This window comes from Botryllus schlosseri, chromosome 8 (assembly GCF_051294905.1).
Source record: "Botryllus schlosseri isolate E-star chromosome 8, Bs_hap1, whole genome shotgun sequence".
Lineage (NCBI taxonomy): Eukaryota > Metazoa > Chordata > Ascidiacea > Stolidobranchia > Styelidae > Botryllus > Botryllus schlosseri.
This window is the reverse complement of record NC_137243.1, coordinates 5,530,981-5,551,730: the sequence shown is the minus strand read 5'-3', so window position 1 is coordinate 5,551,730 and position 20,750 is coordinate 5,530,981. Positions and strand designations below refer to the sequence as shown.

At 44.1% G+C, this 20,750-nt stretch overlaps 2 protein-coding genes across 2 annotated transcripts in view; both read left to right on the top strand.

Annotated features, from left to right (window-relative positions):
* The window catches only part of LOC145443968 (TOG array regulator of axonemal microtubules protein 1-like), a 106,822-nt gene extending 90,972 nt beyond the window's left edge, over window positions 1–15,850 (top strand). The window contains exon 28 of the transcript XR_013916578.1: window positions 15,649–15,850. The gene's annotated coding sequence lies outside the window, so the exon portion shown is untranslated. The remainder of the gene's footprint in view (window positions 1–15,648) is intronic.
* On the top strand, window positions 10,193–15,650 carry LOC145443983 (TOG array regulator of axonemal microtubules protein 1-like). The gene is made up of 4 exons (XM_080321887.1): window positions 10,193–10,332; window positions 11,823–11,891; window positions 12,235–12,321; window positions 15,156–15,650. Exons 2-4 carry the CDS (start codon window positions 11,876–11,878, stop codon window positions 15,359–15,361), a joined length of 309 nt encoding a protein of 102 aa, XP_080178013.1. The 5' UTR covers window positions 10,193–10,332; window positions 11,823–11,875; the 3' UTR covers window positions 15,362–15,650.
* Window positions 15,851–20,750: the final 4,900 nt, after the last annotated feature.

Here is a 20,750-nt window from a genome sequence, read left to right as displayed (position 1 = left end):
TGATTTACTAGTCACACAAAGCACTAAAACAAACCCCAACAATTAATTGCCCTGTTTTGCCAATCACAGATGTGAATTCGGGATGTGCATGTGCATAATGCACATCTGGTTCGATTCGAACCACATGGTATGAGCCCGTACCCGATGATTGTTATGACAACATTGATTTGACGCGCTGGGCGTGATTTAATGTTGCCAAATTATTGAATATTGGGTACCCTTCCCCCACGAAAAAATACGCATGATTTAGAGAAAATAGAAATACGCATTTCGGCTTCAGCCATTACGACGCCCGGATGCACAAAGACATTGAAGTTTGAGCCAATATGGAACTCCGAGAAGTGTGCCTAAATGATCGTCAGCGAGAAAACCTTTGTCGAAAAGGATTGCCCTTATGTTGACTGTAGACTTCTATATAAATATGTCTTATTGTCCATATGTGCTTAAATGGCTCTTAAATGCAATCTGAAGCCCACAGGACAAATAACATCCCTCAGAAAAATATTATTTGCCAGTGAAGAAATACCCCTTTTGAATCGTGTGATTCGTTTGGTTTAGTACTTTAATTCAATTTCAATATCTTTTCACTATGTAGCGGACAGGAGGTCATATAAATAACAACATGTAACGAAGTAATGGTACCAACGGGCCCGTCCGAACATGTTTAATTATTAATTACGCGTCCTACATTTTCCAACACAACACCCCAATCAGCGGTACCGGTAAATCTGATTACGTGAGCAGATGGGATGAAAAATTTAAAGCAATATTACCATTATTCTTGACTGATTCATTCATGCAGAAGACTGGTCGACATGATTTTTTTTGCCAAAATGATGACTAGTAAGTCAATTTTCGTACGCTGATTACGAATATGAAGTCGCTTTTTTCCTATCACGTCAAGATTTTTTACAATCTGTGATTTCAGATTTTACATTTCAGTCCTAAAACAGCCTGTCCTGTGACGTATTCCTTGCTGTTGGATCATAGCTATAACCATTGTGACGTCATCAGAGGTGGTCAAAGTACTTAACATAGGTACTCAAGTAGAAATAGAAACGTATGACCTTTGGTAGCTTTCACACTTGCGAATGAATATAACTTTATTAGTTACACGAGCTTTCGGAGCGCCGCTCCTTCATCAGGTGTCAAAGCGAAAGTAATGCAAAAAGAGCAACACAAAAATATTTTCAATTTGAACCTATGCATATTATGACATCACAGGGAATGAGAAATTCTAGATTTAAAAGTCGCATACTTTATGTCGTCATAGACACTAATATCAAGTTTAGATTTGAAATGCAAATAGTGAGTTGTATTCCTGAAATCGGATTGGATAAGATGTTTATAGGCTAATTCACATGCACAAAAGGTGTCAAGTCAAGCATTCATGGTGTAGTGCAGTAGTTTCCAACCTTTTTCGTCTCGTGGACCCCTTCGCCGATATTTGAGCTAAAATTCCCTCATATGAAAAAGTTGTCTGTGACTAAGAAAAGGTGCTTTTTAACGCACAACCATTTGTTGACTGAGCAACATATAGCCAAACATATTCAGATATGTGCGAACTATGTCGAATGCGGACCGCACTACACTTCGGTAAGGTAAAGCTAAATTTTACCGGTCGGGTAGCCGCTGACGAAAAATAAATCACCGAGTTCGCTTGCTATGGCCTTCAGTTGAATCGATTGATTTGGTATGTTTTTCACGTTGGCCTAAAAAGGTAAATGTTTTAATCAGGGACCTTGTGCTGAATTCGGCTTGGCTTTTTCCTGCTTAATAGCAATTTGGTCGAGAGGCTGTCACGGGCCCTTGTCGCTTAGTGAAGCGTCCGGCTTCTTGATCGGTAGGTCGTGGGTTCGACCCCGGCCGGGTCAGACCAAAGACCTGATTAGTAACACTGGTATCCATGACTTTCCTGCTTGGCGCTCATGCATTACTGGGATAGCATGGAGGGGTGGTGCATGACTTAGAAAGCCGCAAAGGCTATATCTGCACTTCCTTGTCCAGCGGCATATTGCAGCAGTAGTGTGGTCCTAGGTTGTCCTAATGTCCGTATAGTGTTGCAAGCTCTTCAATTCACAGCAAAGTTCTCTGACACGAATGTATTTGCGTGGCAATACACGTGGAAACGACAAGAAAAGACAAGAGAGACGTTCGTACTAGTAGCGGTTAAATGAGTCTGGCATCACGAGATCAAACGATCGAGTTTATACTACAGTATAGTGCGAAACAATGGTTGTAACGGTTAGCCAATGAGGGAAACGAATTGCGGAAAACGTCATGAAGTATTTAGCCAATAGGAATGCGGATCACGAAATACTCGCGACACTAAAAGGGCCAGGGATATCTTTCTAAAACTTGCGCAATACACAAAAACGATACCGGCTTCGACTAGTTGTGCAACTTTGCATTTATTCATAGGTTAAATACCGTAATAAATGATCAAACTGAAATACAAAGAACAGTTGCATCGACTAGCCTAATCCCTATTGCTCCAACAACTCACAAGACGTGGGTGCTAATATATACATGCACGCACGTCGCACAATCACAGCAACAAGAAGACGAGATCGCTCATGCGTTTAGGGAAACTATTAGAGAGAGAGATAGTAGTAAGAGATAATCACACATCCCCCCAACTCCTAACGAAATCAACGAGCATTGAGTGAGGAGTTCAAAATACAGCGTGTAGAGAACGTCCAACCAAATACTCTAATGGCGATTGAAGCGGGAATCAACATAAAATTTGTGCCCCAATAACGTAGTCCTTGTGCCATACTGGCGGAGTAACGTTTCTGCCCGAGCGCTGGCGTCTATCATTAGACGGTGCGGCAACACTAGTGTCGTCGATCGGTACTTCAACTGGTAGATGATCTTCTGCACTCGATTCGGTGGATCTCAGCACGCCAGGGTCTACCTCATTTGACTGTCCACTTAGAGCGGGTGGCGACACGACTTGAGGTGACGTAGCTGTGCCGGGAGACGAGACCGTTGGCCGAAAATATGTGTGCTTTTGGTTCGGGAAGTACGGCTCAATCTTGCGTAGAAATTTCCTGTTACGCAGCGTCAATCTGCCGGAACCGTCCACTTTCACGAGGTACTGGTCATGGTCCCGGCACTGAACCACAGTGCCGGTTCTGTCCCAGCGAAGGGGATAACGACCGTTTTGGTTTTGAATGCGACAGACATCACGTTCAAGAAGCGGTGATAATGGCTTAGTGTTCAACGACAGAGATTCCAGCTGCTTCGCAAATCTGGTACGTAACGTGTGCTCGCGACTCTGCCAGAGGTTCCTCCATAATGGCCTGATGTTGCGCTGGGTGAAAACTGGGACCCATGCTTTGATCGGCAACGCGTCTTTCAAAGTCCTGCCAAATACTAATTCTGCAGGGGAGAGTCCATTCGCGGGGTCGGGGCAATTGCGAAACTGTAGCAATGCCCGAGTAATTGCATCGGTCCGGATGCTGCCATCCTGCAAAATGTTGCCGAGAAGGAGTCGTTTCATCGATTTCACTGCGGCCATTTGACCTGGAGTGGTAGGCCGACGACAGCCTGTGGCGCACCCCCCATTTTCGAAAAAATTCCCGAGTGCTGTGCGCAGCAAATTCGGGTCCCCCGTCACTGCTAAGTTCTTCGGCCACACCAAACGTGCCGAAGTAATTTCGTAATGCATCTTGGAGTCCGAGGGCTCCAGACGTTTGCCCACCGTGCTTCACATGGAATATCTCTGGCCAGTTGCTGAAGCGGTCAACAACGACTAAATAGTGGTGGCCTGCGGCAGTGCAATAATCAGCGGCAACAGCTTGGAAAGGGTAGGTCGGTATGAATGGCTCGGCCGGAGGCATGTATGCTTGACTCGGTGCCATTTTACTGCAGTTGTCACAACGTGCTCGTGTACGTGCTATACACTCAGTCATCCCAGGCCAAAATACTGTGGCCTGCGCCCTCTGTGACATGGCAGCAGTCCCTTGGTGTGTCGAGTGTAAGATTTCACAGATAACCCCTCGCAGCGGCGGGGGAACGACAATCCGGTCATTATACATGACAACATCGTCTACGATCGAAAGGTTGTCGCGGTACCGCCAATATGATTGTAGTTGAAAAGGCAGTTTGTCCGATTTGTCTGGGAATCCTGAGATGATGTGTTTTTCAACTCACTGAGGACAGGATCGTATGCAGTACTGCGCTTTACATCGTCCCAGGAGACAACTTCAATGGCATTCAATGATGCTCGGGAGGCGGCCACGATGCTGATTTCAATCAGATTGGTGTCCTCATGAGCAGCCACGATACTGTCGCAGTGGTCCAATGGCATGTCATCCACTGGAGTCGAGGAAGCAGGGTGCCTGGAGAATGAATCAGATGCAGGAATGAGTTTGCCAGGAACATGGATGACACGGAAGCGCCATGACAATGTGCGCTGCTTCAGACGAAAAATCCTTGTGTTAGTAATTTCATCAAGGGAGCGGTCCCCAAAGATTTTTACCAAAGGTTTGTGGTCAGTGCAGATGATGAGATCGTCACATCCGAGGGTGAAGAACTTCGTATCTTCCAATGCCCATGCGATTCCAAGCGCCTCGCCCTCTATAGAACAATAACGTTGTTCGGCGGATCGGAGGAACCTTGAGCCAGCGAGAGTGATTTTCCACCCATAGACGCAACAGTCAGGGGTCAAGGAAGCGCATTTGCAGTACTTCTGTCGCAGCCAGTAGCCAATGCCAGACCTTGACCAGTCCGGGGTCAGGCACGTTCTTCTAGTGGGGTCAAAGATACTTACTCCATCTTTGATAGCGTTGATGAGCTCGAGCTTGGAGTTTGCGAATGCATCATCAAGTTCGGAAGTCCAGCAAAATGGAGTTTTCGTGCTTAGTAACGGTTTGAATGGTGCCATAATGGTAGAAAGCCGGCCATAATGGGATACCTGGTTGAGCAGCCCAAACCATGCACGTATATCTGCTATTTTTGTTGGCCGTGGGAAGCACTGTATTGCTTCTAAGTATTTGGGCAGAGGGCGAACATTCTCGGCAGTAATTTCGAAACCGGCGAACTCGATGTGTCTGCGGCAGAACTGGAACTTGGAGGCGTTTAGGATAATACCTTCACGGCCCATTAATTCTAGATAGTCAATCATTCTCCACCAGTGCGTGGCAAGGTCATCGTCCCAGATAACCGTGTCGTCCACGCACTTCGTTTTGCGTGGTGTGTCGGCAATGATGCTGTCGTAGCGGTAAGCGTACCCATCGCCACTGGCCAGGTATCCCTGCGGGGCCACTCTATACCGATATCTCCCGAACTCAGTGATGAATGTCAGGAGGTGTCTATCCTCTTCACGCACGGGCACGGAATGGTAACCATTCCAGGCATCTGTGACAGACCTGTAAGTGTTTGGAGGTATCGAGCGTGCTTGTTTGAAAGGAGGCACAACATGGTGTGTTTCTCGAGAGCAGAAGCGGTTCAGCGATTGGAAGTCAACAACTCTCCTCGGGCTGCCATCTGCCTTGCGGACCCATATGGCCCTATGACACCAGGTCGTTGGCGTGTTCGGCTCCACTTTTTCAATCACCCCTAATTTTACGTCCGCCTCCAACTGCTTCTCAATTTCCTCTTTCCAATGAAGTGGAATGGGAGCCGGTGTGTGGACTGCAGTCGGTGTCGCTGACGGATCGATATGAATGGAAATAGGCGGCCCAGTCATGGTTGGTAGTGGGCTGTGTTTGCACTTGTTGAATGTGGATGATGCATACCTCTCAAGTAACCACTGCTTCATTTTATCAACATTCTCCGCACAAGGCTGGAATGGCAGCTGCTGGGGGCGTGGAGGAGGCGTGGACCTCCGTGGGCAGCTACATGTTTGATGCGGGTTACCCTCAAGGGTTGACTCTCGTGTCGCGTGGAGTGCCGCTGCCCCAATTTGAGGAAAATCGGGCCCAATGATGCCCAACTTCTGCATGGCATCTCGACTAAGGTAGAAGAGTTTCGTAGAATCAGTAATGTATACCATCTCAGCGGTTTCTATGACATCGCCAGAAACTGCTGCACCCGAAAGTCGCAGAAACACCGCGCCCAAGATGTGGATACATTCATCATTAGCTGCAACCATGCGTTTCTTCACCGGGATGAGATGCTGGTCTTGGAAGCCGCATGCTCGAAACAGTTTCAATCCCATCAAGGATGATTGTGCACCAGTGTCCGATATCGTCTTTATCTTCTTGGGCGATATTTTGGGACGCTGGATATTGAACTGGGCATAATTGGCTTGCAGGGTGGAGACCAAAAGATCAATGGTCGGTTGTGCCTTGCAGTCTTTCAGCAACCAACCGTATGTGCCATCGAAAATGTGGTGGTCCAATATGACTTCCGAAGCATGAGACTCGACAGTGTTATTGGTACGGTTCGATACTGAAGCGATATCGATACCAGAAGCAGTGCCAGTACTAGGAGTCTCCGATTGTTTGCTTTTTCTCCAGCAGGCTAGACATTGTTTAAACTCGCGCAACCTCGGCTTACCAAACTTCCCATGCAAGAATGTATACTTCTTCATGACATTGCCGCATTTGCTACATTTGACGACTTGGGAGAGATCGGGCGAAGGCGTGCCAGTTGACCTGCTGGCTGCGACACTAGAGTCATGCTGATTTCTCATCTGGGAGGAGGTGGCACGGAGCGCCAGTTCCTTGTTTTCAATAATCTGGACCGTTTCGTCTAGCGATTTTGCATCGAGATTTGCAACACCAAGGACTTGCCGCCGAACCTCATCATCAGCCAGGCCAGCGATGACAATATGCTTAACAATTCTATCAGAAAAGTCGTTGACTTGGGTGCAGTCATGCTTGGTACAAGTCATTTGGAACGAGCAAATTCTTGCGGACGATTTAACTTCGGCCAGAAATGCACTAAAGGATTGCCCTTGATCCTGCTGGGCCGAAAATAGAGCAACGGTGCGCATGCGCATGCTTGTGGCGATTTTGACAACTGCTAGAGATTTGATACCGTAGCTTTCAGCATATCACCTTCACTGACCTGATTGAAGTCACCGACTTGTTTGAAGAGGTCGTTCGATAAAGTTATCTCGCAGCATTGCCAAAGGTGGCTCTTGATTAGCTTGTCGGGTATCTCGGTCACTTTTTTAAAATCGTCCTATTTTCTGAGGAATATTTGCCATTCCTCGGCCGTGGAGCCACGCGAAATGACGGGTCGTTCCATGACGGGGGGTCTCGAACGCGAGACATGAGGACCTGTTGTGTGGATTGTAGCATGGATAGAGAGCTGTGTGGCGGCGCCGGCCGTATCTTCGGATTCAGTCTCATAATTGCAGTCTTGGATTGGGCAAGAAAGCTTCGGCATGGTTAATCCGTATTAAGTTTGATCATGTGCAACTTTGCATATATTCATAGGTTAAATACCGTAATAAATGATCAAACTGAAATACAAAGAACAGTTGCATCGACTAGCCTAATCCCTATTGCTCCAACAACTCACAAGACATGGGTAATGCACGCACGTCGCACAATCACAACAACAAGAAGAGGAGATCGCTCATGCGTTTAGGAAAACTATTAGAGAGAGAGATAGTAGTAAGAGATAATCACACACTAGTTACAACAGTGGTTCTTAACCTTGCCTCCAGCGCCCCCCAAGGGGCGCTGGCGATTTTGAAGGGGGCGGAAACGCTCAGGGGGCAAAATGGGGGGCGCTGGGCTCAGGGGGGCGGTATGGGGGCGCTGGAGAAAAATGGCTTCGCAGTAGATGATGTGGTGGTAGGACATATCCTTAATGAGTATTCAGAGCAAATTAACACCGAAAACTTCGTTATATATAGCCTACAAAAGACATATAGGTTTAATTGTCCATGGGCGCCTAAATGACTGGCACCGAATGTTCCTGTCTTGGCAATCTGAACCCCAGAAGAGGAATTCCATCTGGTGGGGAAAAATTATATGCCAGTGAAGAAATACCAATTTGAAATCGTGTGCGTCTTTTAGTTTAGTACGATTGGGCGGCAGGGATATCTAAAACTAGATATTCCTGTTGGGCGATATCCCTGTTGGGCGATATCCCTGTTGGGCGATTCTATATTTTTTGATATAGCAGACAGGAGGTCACGAAATAACATCATGCAACGAAGTCATACCAACGGGTTCACCCGCCCGAATATGTTTAATTATTAGTTACAGCTTCCAATACACCTCACAATGTTCGCTCTACGTTTTGATGAGTCTGCGCACACTCAACAACTCACTGCACAGACCCTTGGACAACAGTGCGTAACGGCTAAAAAAAGGTCATAACTTCGGATTTGTTGTGCGCAACGTAGATTTTCTGTGCGCAGAGACCGTGTCAGCACTGCGCACGTGCGCAGCTTAGAGGGAACATTGCACCTCACTCAGCTCTGCCGGTAAATCTGGTAACGTGAGCAGAGAGGAGAAGGAATTGATAGCAATTTATATGCAATTTCCGATCTTACTGACCGATTTTATCTTGAATTATCGAAAGTTTTCGCGCTTCGCACTGGCTCGCTAACAGTACAGCTGATTTCGTGGCAAAAGCGAACAACGTGATGGGGGCGGTCGGTTTATCACCCTACGGGAGCCCAAGACCCAAGTTTTTTCGGCGGGCCTGACGAAGTGACGTTTCGTTCCTGCCAACGGGTATACGCCTGAAGATGTATAATTATTATTGAGGGGTCCTACCTTTTCAATCACACATCACTCAGCTCTACCTGTAAATCTGTTTCCGTGAGAAGAGAGAGCATAAAAATTGATATCAATATACATGCAATTCCCGATTATATTGACCAATTCAATCATTAATTACTGAAACTTTTCGCGCTTCGCGCGTCTAGATTAGAATAGCTGGCTCAGTAAATGGACAGTGGACACCCAATGTAGATGACTAGTATCAGCAAATAGCGGATAGCAGAAGGGGGGGTCTGGGGGCGAAGACCCCGGAAGTTTGGTGTATCACCCGATGGGGGTCCAAGACCAACGTTTTTTTGGGGGCTGACGAAGTGCTGTTACGTCCCTAGTAACGAATTAATTGTACCTACGGGCACTCCCAAATATGTTTAAGTATTAATTACGTGGCCTTTATTTTCCCATACAACAGCTCACTCAGCGCTACTGGTAAATCTGATTTCGTGGGCTGAGAGGATAAAAAGTTTATAGCGGCTTATATATGTAACTACCACCTATTAATTCTTGCATTATAGAAAATTTTGGTACCTAGGGCGACCAGGCCACACAAACTTTGCTGACCATCGAAATCACGCTACGGGGTTCTTGGGGGCGAAGTCCTCAGAAGTTTGGTTTATCACGCTATGGGTGCGCAAGGCAATCGTTTTTAGGGGGTTGACGAAGTGCTGTTACGGCCCTCCCTCTTACTCATTGTCTTTATTACATTCGTAACAATATGAGGTTGGGGGGCGCTGGAGCACGATAATTTTTGAAAGGGGGCGCTGGAGGAAAAAAGGTTAAGAACCACTGAGTTACAAGATGTAAGATACAATGTATGTTGGCCACACATGATAGTCCTAATAATACGCTAAAGTCCAATTCACGTTGACAGAGTCAACTACAATATGCACATCATGCACTCATGGTATGCATATGCACAGATCGTGTGTATGCGTATCATGAGTCGGTGTATATGCCGCAAAAACATCAAGGACAAAAATAAACTACGTCCTTTACTTTCCTACACTATCTTCCACTTTTCATTCAGTGTGCATGCCTCCTCTTTACATCGCCTAGCTAGGCCAAGGTGGGTATCTGATTCCATAGACTACTCCAAGTCGAGTCGACACCTTCCTATTTAGTTGTGTCGCATTTTTGTGGTGTATTGAACTGATAAAAATTGCTAATAAACCAATGATGAGGGTGAGGATGAAATCGTCTCGCGAGCCTCACTTTATCAGGGGGTGTAATATCTACAGAAGGGATTTAAACATACACATTTAGCTTAAAATCCGCCAAAGAAACGCACGATTATAAAGAACGAGTTTCATACGCAACACTTCTTCCATAAAAATCTAAAAACCTTGTGAACCCAGTGTATCTTCGGATACAACCCTAAAGCCAGATTCCCCCCTGAAAACTTCAAAATTCCCCCAAGGGGGAAATTCGCCTCGGTAGGGAACCACTGGTGTAGTGTAGACCTACAACCAACCGTTATTATTTACTCGTTTGTTTCCAGATATCAGACGGCTTGCAATCTCTGCTTGCGACCGCGAACCCGAAAATCAACACGCTCGGCTTGCAGACTACGATCGAACTGCTGCCGGAGCTCGGCAGTCTTTGGCCACGTCCGAACTCGTGCGCACCGTGTGTAAACTGCAGAGATGAGCATGGATTAGGATTAGGTTTTGAAAAAACAGGATTTGTGAAATTTTGTCGGATTTGGATTGGATTTGGATTAGACATTTTTTTCAGAACGGATTAGGATTTGGATTGGATTTACCTATTTTCTGGGAGATTGAAATGTCGTGAGAGAGAGAGAGAGAGAGTCTTTATTTTCATCGAACCAAAATACATAACAAACGGCAGTGATGGTGGTACAGAAAATATGCGTGCACAGTATTCAGTATTAGATAGGAATGATCGATAAGACCGTGAAGGTCATCTAGTCTGATCACACCAGCATCAAACAGGTACACTTGACTCAGAACAGTCTGGCTGTAAAAAAATGTTTAGTTACGAAAGGAAAATAGAAAAAAAATTAAACAATGGTAACAAATGATCAATGAAGCAATGTCTGGGCGAGGTAGGGCAACAGTGTTAGTGTAACGACAAGAGGTGATCAAGTAGGGCTTTTTTGAATCTATTATAAGGCAATTCACGGATATGTGATGGTAATGCATTCCAGATGATAGGTCCCGAGTAGTCGATAGATCTCTTAGTTAGGTTGCTATTGGGTTGGGGTAATTAGACGTTTCCTTTAGACGAAGATCTCGTGTAATGGGAATGGACATGTTTAGCAGGTATGAAAAAGTCATCAAACACAGGAGGGAGACTATTGGAAAAATATTTGTGAACAACTTTTGATACTTCGAAGCGATACAGTTCATCAACTCGCAAAATTCGATGCTTACGGTAGTAAAGCGATAAATTGGTACGTAAAGGTACAGATGAGATCAGCCGTATCGCACGGTTTTGCAGGGTTCGAATTCTGCACAAAAATGTTGTACATGCATTTCCCCATACTACGATTCCATATTGCAGATGCGAGTGGAAAAGAGAGAAGTAGATGGTTCGTAGTACTGATCTGGAAACCAAAGATTGGAGACGGGTCATTATTCCCACACACCGAGCTAGTTTTGATATTGTGCATTCAATATGCTGCTTCCAAGACAATTTGGAATCAATGGTGACGCCGAGATATTTTGCTGAGTCACATATTGAGATTTGTTTATGATTGATGTTCACAGTGAAATTATGACTGGCATTATTTAAAACGAGCATCTCGGTCTTATCTGCATTCAAACTTAGTTTGTTTGCTTGGAGCCATCTCGACACTTTTGGGAGTTCCCTATTCACAGTGTGGAGCGAATGGCGACAAACTTTATTCAGATCAGTTATTAATGTACTTATGGTTACTACGTTATCTTGAATCAAGTGAATCGTTGGTTGTGAAGGGAAATTTTCGAATCCCTCCATTACATAAATTAGTTTTTTTTTCTGAATTTCCAGTTGGAATCGGATTAGGATTGGACACGGACTTGAATATGAAAAAGTTATGGATTGGGATTTGGATTTGGATTTGAAGGTTCGGATTTGGATTGGATTAGGACATAGAAATTTCAAATCCGCTCATCTCTGGTAAACTGCTGGTGTCAAAGCAGCAGAACACTGCCCAGCTCGCCGTACGGGCGGTCGAGCTTATGCTCGCGCATATCGGTGAGATTCTGATACTTTTTTATGATTGTGGTTTGTGGTGAATATTCAAGATTTCCTTGTCGTGGTTAACATCGGCCAGGCAGTTATTACTGAATTAGATCATATCAAAAGTGGGTCAATATTGCGAGATGCATCTTAGAAACTGGCATTAAATGACTGATGGTAACAATCTCTATTAATGTTGCTGTTCGGTTCAGACTATTTGCTTGTTACGTTTGAAGTGCGATTACATTTTTTCTATTACCCATACTGCATTGTCTCATGTTTTATGTTGCCACGATTCCGGCTATGTGAACCAAGCGCTTTGCACCAGTATATATTAGCAAGACTTTGTGTTTTTCAGACCACATGACGTTACTGCCGGAATTTATCCACTGTGCGATGTACTCCCAAGGCAAAACGAAGCAAGTATCGATCGAAAAGCTCGCCGGTAAGTTACTTGACAATGTCCGCAGTTAGGCCTAGTCCTGTGCTGTCATATTTCGAGAACAATGGAACATCCATAGACGCGGTGGTGTCGTTACATCAAAATAATGTGCAAGTCTAAAGCGTAGAATAATAATTAAGGCGCTTCTTCGATATACGCCCCAGATCGAAACAGTGCTCCCCATGACACCAACAAATGTTTCACATGAACACAATAAAATTTATAAACGTCAAAATAAATTGTTTTTTGCCTTTGTTGTGGTAGGGGGATGTTATGGTTGGAGGAGAGGGGGATATTAGGACTGGGGAGGGAGGATTTTAGGGTTGAGTAGAGGGGATATTAGAGTTGGAGAGGGGGATATTAGGGTTCGAGGAATGATGGATATTAGGGTTGGGAAAGGGGGATATTAGGGTTGGAGGAGAGGGGGATATTGGGGTTGGGGAGGGGGGATATTAGGGTTGGGGGATGGGTTTAGGGTTAGGGTTAGGAAATGGGGATATTAGGGTTGGAGGAGAGGGGGATATTAGGGTCGGGGAGGGGGGATATCAGGGGATGGGTTTAGAGTTAGGGTTAGAGCTGTGTTAGGGTTAGGAAATGGGGATATTAGGGTTGGAGGAGAGGGGGATATTAGGGTCGGGGAGGGGGGATATTGGTGTCCGGTCAATACCGAGAAAACCATTACCGAGAATGCCATTACCGAGAATGGACACCACCGAGAATGGACATTACCGAGAATGGACACCACAGAGAATGGACATTGCCGAGAATGGACACCACCGAGAATGGACATTACCGAGAATGCAATATATGCAATGCAGGCATGTTATGCATATGCACAGGTCGTGTGAGTGCATCACGGCGTTGCCACATTCAGTAGCGATGCTCAGGTATTAATTTCTCGGCAACGTCAGTCCCAGTTAGCTATATTCTTGACATTGGCCATTCTCGGTAATGTCCATTCTCGGTGGTGTCCATTCTCGGTAATGACCATTCTCGGTAATGTCCATTCTCGGTAATGTCCATTCTCGGTAATGGCGTTCTCGGTAATGTCCATTCTCGGTAATGGTTTTCTCGGTATTGGTATAGAACCGGGGATATTAGGGTTAGGGGATGGGTTTAGAGTTAGGGTTAGAGTTGGGTTAGGGTTAGAGCTGTGTTAGGGTTAGGGTAACGCAAGAATAGGTTTGGAGTGCGGGACACGATATTCCACACTCACCCAACCCTAATCTTGGGATACACCAACTTTGACCCTAACCCGCCTCCAACCCTAATATCCCCCCTCCCCAGCTCTAAACCTGGAATACCCTAACACAACCCTAATATACACCTACCCCCAACCATAATCTCCCCCAACCCTGATATCCCCAACCCCAACTTAGACCACATCCAACCATAATATCCGTCTCTCCACAGGCAAAAAACAATTTATTTTGACGTTTATAAAATTTCATCGTGTCCATGTGAAGCACTTGCTGGTTACATGTGAAACACTGTTTCGATCTGGGGCGTATATCGAAGAAGCGCCATAATTAATAAGTAAGACTCGGGTCTGTTAAAGCAGTCAGCGTTCGCACTCAAGTAAAAGTATAGAAGTAACGCTATAGTAGAGTTGTAAGTGTCAAAAATTCCTCTTATAGAAGTTGAAGGTCTTGAAAATACGGAAGTAAGTAGCTTCCAAAAGCAGGTTTGTTGAAGGGGGGGGGGGGCGTAGTGGCAAACTTTTAGCAGTTTTACCTCAATAGAATGGATACCGCAGAAAAACGGAGGTGTTAGGTGTGAAAATCGATGCAAAATATTGCTCCAAGGACTATGGGCATTTAAGTCGGTACTCAGTCATTCCATGTGACGCGCTAAGCTGTAGCGAGGGAAGTTTGCGGATGGCATTTCAAGAGTGTTTCACCTGTACTTAGTCACCAGCTCGCGATGGAACAATTGTTTTAAAAGTGCTCTAGTTAGTCTGGTGCAGTGGTTCTCAGCCCTTTAGATCTCGCTGACCGGTGAAATTTCTAAACAAATTTTGTGGAGCGGTGAATCTCCAGAAATCAAAATTAACCATTAATTTAACTAAAGCAACCGTATGCAACTCAAACGTTATATTGGAAACTGTTATGTTCGTGCATTTACGTTCAGTGTTGTTTCCTAATTGTCTCCTAATTTCTATAGGACTAGTAATTAACTCCAATCATTATTTCCTTGTGTGTCGTGCTTGTATTTATACCCTGTGTTCTGTTGTCTCGTCGTCTTTCATTTAACTGCACTCTGGATCGTGTCGCTGCCGTAAAGTTATTCTGCTGTATAATATACTGATTTCTTATTGCAACCTCGTCCTATTGAGTTATTGTTCAAACAAGATCAAGAACATAACAGAAACGACATTTGGTACTGCCTTTTTAAAGTTTCTGCTAAGCGGAAGTCCCGTTGAATACCACTAGCGTCATTATACAACTAGCGTCATTATACAACTAGCGTCATTGTCCTTATTTGTCTGGTTTCCTTTAAAGGAAATGCGACTTTGCTGTTTACTATAACCGCTAGTGTACTGCCATGTGTTGGACCATCGGAAGTTAACGAAATTTGTTAAGTCTCTGTAGCTTTCATATAACTTGTCCGAAACGAGCCGTAGGCTACTTTTAAACAGTTTCAACAACCCTTGAGCCATCGTGATGTAATCCTAAAGTGATATATGAACTCTTTTTTATGACATCATCCAGAAAATAAGTTCCAAATTTCTGAATGTACATCTCTTAGAAACACTTGATCCTGACCAGAGCTTCAGTCCTCTATAAATTCAGCTCGATTATCGAGAAAACATATCAAACCTCCGTTATCCGTTTCAGACATGGTAAGCACCGTGCACTCGCGCAGGCCGCAAGCCCTGAAGCAACAAGTCTGGCCCGTGCTGGCCAGCCTGCTCACGCAAAAGCACGCGATAAGGCTCAAACGAGAAATGACCCTGCTCACAAAGGCGCTGCACGGCGCCATGGCGACGACCTGCTGCAATACGCCGAGGCCAAGGACCTCAAGTCGAAAGTGTTGGATCTGATCAGCTGAAAGTGAATGAAGGCTACGAACAACTATGCTGATACTGATATTTATGACGTTAGCGCGTGTGTGTGTGTGTGTGTGTGTGTGTGTCTCCGTCTCAGTGTTTGCTACCGCGGTCTACCCGCGCGGGTGGTATCTTGGAGATAATGCGTCGTTCCCCCTTTTTAGTATTGACAAGCGTATTTGTGGGCACCTTACACTGATTTAGCGATTCTTATCGCGATTAGGGCTGGTTAAATCGAGGGCAAGAGTGATTCGGGCATCGCTCACTATGACCCATAACAGTATGGATAACACGGAAATTCAAATGCGTTCCTTCTTTTCTAGTTACATAGATCGCATTAGAGGTATTTTGATATATTTTGGACCTGTTTCATAGTGAATTGTAACAGTCCTGCAGGTTGATTACGGCTTCACAGAAATGCTGACACTCGTCAGGGGTTATCGTCACTCCCGCAATGGTAAAAAAGTATTGAAACTGTCGCACTCGAACTTCGCGACGCCTAAGAAGCAGAAAGACTGTGATTTGCACTACACTCCGTGTGTCTTCTCCCTGTTTTACTATAGCCTTGCCAAGCGTATTTTTTCTGTCTACGATCTGAACTATTCCTTGTAGAAGTGTAGGCGCGTACGTAGTAGTATGCTCTTTCGATAGCCTCCGTAGTTTGGTATTTTTTATCTTGGCATTCTACGTTTTGCAACTCACATCGCTATCTTGCGCGGGCACGTATTTATGGAATTATACCGCGAGGCACTTTCAGTATGGTCGCCGTCGACCAATCTCGGTACGTATGCTCAGTGTTACTAAGTTTAACCCAGTTAGGTACGACAGTTACTGACCCAACTCATTCCAACAAATTCAAGTGAACTTCGTTTTTCTTTGGTGCCTTTAACGTACGAGGGCCGTTTTGAACGAGTTTTTGTCGATTCTCTCCGATTTATTTATTTTATCGTGATCTCGCGGCGAAAAAAGCGTATTTCGTGTGTGATTGAGCGGTGGGCTTGCATGGTACTTTTCCGAGGCGGTAAACTGATTTCCGATCGTCCTTACGGCAGCTTTTGGGAACGGTTCTGTCGACTGCTATATTGGTTATTTTCTGTTCACTGTGTTGGAATTGTACGTTTTGAAAATTACTTTTATACTTTGTAAAAATATATATCGTATTTTCTGAACACTACCGTTGCCTGTTCTTTGTTCGTCGCTGGTCAAATCGGAATACCCGGCGTAGACAGGATGGAACTCAGAATATAGGGAGTTCGAGTCTAACATTTGGAGAGGCGTTCGCGACATCGTCACTTGCTAGCGACTGCTGGGAAGTGTATTTGCAAGGGGTGTCTGAGCGTGTGTTCTATATTGAGGTTGCATTAGGGACGGCCATTATCTGCTAGGCGAACAATAAGCATACAGTTGTATATTTAGTGACTTGGGTAGAATCCGCGTGCATAGAAGTAAAGGCATAGTTTCCTGCGAAGGCCGACGATTTCCCGCTCTGTAGTACCAATTTTGATGGACGAAGTCTCCCGATAAGAAAGCAATCAAAGCACCCATCCCTTAGCGTCGCGTCTAAAAGAGATGGGACAGGCAGCATGTTTATATCTGGTTGTCACGAGCTCCCCACTAGTCGCTATCTCGGTGGTTTACGACTGCGGCGGGGGAGATAGTGTAGTGGTTACGATAAGCGCCCACCAGGACCGGGCTCGATTCTCGTCTGAGGTTAATCTCCTCTTCCCCTGCCGTTGCCGTTCTTACGGCGACAAAAAAAAAACAGAAAAAGACCCGCTGACGAAAGCACTCACAAGGAATGGAAAGAACTAGTAGAAAGAACCGCGGCTTGAAAAACAGATCAACATCGAAAAGAACTGTGACATCGGGCACTCCAGGCCGAGGTAGATGTTAGAGTAAAGGGTCGCTACAGATGCGTGTCGTTCGACATCCTCATATCTGTTCAGTTCATGATATCGCACTGTGTCTTATCGCATTGTACATTGTGTGTGATTTGTTCAGATATATAACCCAACGATGTTATGTTATGACAGATAATTCGGGCTTCTATGAGAAAGGAGTATCAGCGCCTTTATCCGCTAGGCGTAGACGGAGAGTCCATCGGAGTCGGCACTATCAGTCATTCCTTCAGCCATTCCTCCTAAAGAATGGATGGCGCTGGACCCGATAGACTCTGCGCTACGATTCCGATAAACAAAAAAGAGTTCGTGTATCATCTAAAAATAGTACATTGAACGCTCTCGTATTCGACATTTCGTGCTGGTGACGTCATATTTTGTGTTACGATTGTTGATATACGCTGTTCTTTCGAATTCTCTACTAGTTGCTGACGATTACCCCTGACGAGTGTCAGCCGAAAATATTCGGGTTCATTTCAATATGAATATACTATTCAATTGTATATTGAAGTTCTGTACCTCAAAGAAGCGATTCCGATAAACTATCCCACGATTCTTTACTTTCTTCTCCCCGCGAAAGGAAACATATGCTAATGTTGTGTATGCCATGTCATACCATGCCGGTGTCCGTCGAGCTAGCATTAGAGCTGGGCACAACGATTCGAGTACTCGAATCTGAATCGGAGGTGGTCAAAGTAGTCAAGAAAGCTACTCAAGTAGAAGTAGCGACGAAAAAAATCTACTCTAGTACGAGTAGAAGTACTTCTTTCATAAGCAACCTAAAACTACTTGAAGTAGAATCGACTGACTTTAAATCTACTCATGTAAGTAAGTAGTTGTGAAAACGATTGCAATGCGTTCGCATGGACTGTCAAAAGCTGCTAATGAAGCTACGCGGAAGGTGTAGAGAGCTTGATTCATATTGATACATTTCAGGATGTGTCAATTTTTGACAGAATAAGCAGTCGTCCACATCATGGGATGTAAATGATAGTATTGATATATAAATGCGATACTAATCCTTTGTTTACTCGAACACTCCGTTTTAGAGAATATCATGGCATGGTGCCCTCCCCCATATTATAAGGCCCCTAGTTCAGACGAAGGGAAATACAGAGAAGTTGTATCGGATACAGCTTTGACACTTTGCGCGATTAGCATTCGTTAATTAAAATATGGCAGATTGTAAAAATGCCATATAGTGTATAGGTTTATTTTCGAAAAATATAGGGCATTTTATACTTCAACATGTATGTTCTCCATACAAAAGAACTGAAACTTTAATTAGAACTCAGCGTATAATACTCGCAATTGAAAGAAAAATATAAGTACTACTTCTAAAAATCGGAAAATAGATTTCATGTTTTTTTTTCAGAAAATTACAACGGTGGTTTGCTATAGCAGGTCTAACGTTTAAAAAAATCAAAGCACACTTTTCCTGATTAGGACACGTCCCATGCTGCTAGGTAGGCTATAATAGAAAATTGCTAGATTTCGAAAGGGAAGTTTCAAACGTTATGGGGGCCATACTTAAGGTGATGAAATATTTGATATAGGCAACGATGCGGAGTGAACGGAACCACGCAACCCGCTATCTAAATTTTCAGAGATACTTTCGTTGAAACATATTTGTCACTCCATACCTACTGTGCGCGAAGCGCAACGACAATTCTGGGTATTACATGACTTTTATGAAAATTAAATGTTGGTACTACGTGCAAACAGCCCCGAAATTCCTTAGGCTATCTTTCTTATTGGGGGATTATACTACTTCTACTTGACGAATTGAAAATAGCGAAAAGTAAGTAAGTAGTTCACAAAATAATATGAAGTAGAAGTAACGCAAAAAATATCTACTTGAGTAAGTACCAGAAGTAGAGGAAAACTACTTGAGTACTTTGAAACAATAGAAGTAGGGGAGATGTGGTACCGATGGATCACTGGGACCGAAAATACTTTGAAAATTCTCTATGATAATTCCATGATTACACTCCGTGAACTTGTCTACAGTTGCATGCTGGCTAAAGCTTTCCTCACATACAAAAAAATTCGACGTGCGCGAGCTATGGGGTCTCTCACAGATGATTTTTGTTTTGGGGGGTGTTAAGTAAATTTAGATCGACATATACATTTTTCTTTGTAACCTTCAACACGAACAAACCAGCAATCATTTTTATTGTGAAGTGTAGGGCTTGTATCAGGCTATATAATGACACCTATTATTTTTTTCAGGACTTTCCTTGAGTGGACTTTTTTTCGATTCATGTATAAAATTCGTAGGGTGGGGACCGATGATACAATAGCCAAATGAAGCAAAATAATCAAGCATACTAATCATGAAACAAATGAAACATGCCTACGTACAGAAAATCTTTATGTAATAATTGCATATGATGTTTTATCGCTATAACGAGGTATATGGAAGTCACACTGTCGATTTTCGGGCAATATGTATGTACCCTCAAATTCATAAGTCCGAGCCTGAATCGAAACGGGATTTTATGACAACATTTGAGTTAATAGTTATTCTATTTTTTGACAGTTGTGACCAAACATTCTTCTTTGGCTTGCTGTAGCTTAGATTATAATACTGAGCACGAAAAGTAGTCCCATCTGAGTTTTTTAGGGTATATGTGTCATAGGTCCCCGGGTCGTGTGCCATTGGACCCACCGGGTGGGGACCGATGACACGTTCGAGCAACAAATTTTGAACGTCCATAAATATTTTTTGAAAAGACGGATATTCATGTATATGTGCGCGATAGGTAGAGCTTGTATCAAAGTGCTGAGCCAGCAAAAGATCTGCTGTTTTCGGCTGAACATTTCGGGGCCAGCGATCATTTTCCAATTTTTGATCCATCGGTACCACATCTCCCCTACTTCGTTACTGACCACCTCTGATCTGAATCGAGTAATAATTTTAATGATTCGAGTCGAGTAGTAGAAGACGATTCTTTCGAGTACTGAAATTATACGCTCCTCGCCACTGCAAGTTAATTTATCAACTAGAATTATAGCTTGGATAGCTTATTTTTACAGTTGAAGCCTTGATTGGCCGTACCATAGCATACGAAACATATAGTAGCCCACAAAGCTACGAACGTAACTGGAAATAGCATATTTCCGCAGTCATGATCATCTCACAACATTGTCACCAAGTGCAATGAAATCGGTATGGTCGAAAATATACCAAAGTATATTTAATGTGATGGATAACACTCATAACAGGAACTATATCCTTTGTGGTCGCATGAAAGGTACATATTTGAACTTTGACATATTACATTCTGTCACGAAGCCATAATGAGTGATACTCGACTCGACGCAGAAATCGTAATTCAGAATCGAATCACTCTAGTACTCGATTTTGCCCAGGCCTAGCTAGCATAGATCGGTGACTGGGAGATCTGGTTGTTAATATGATCTTCCAAAGACGCTTCACAGGTAGGTCACACCTCTCGTTACTAGGGCTGGGCACAATGATT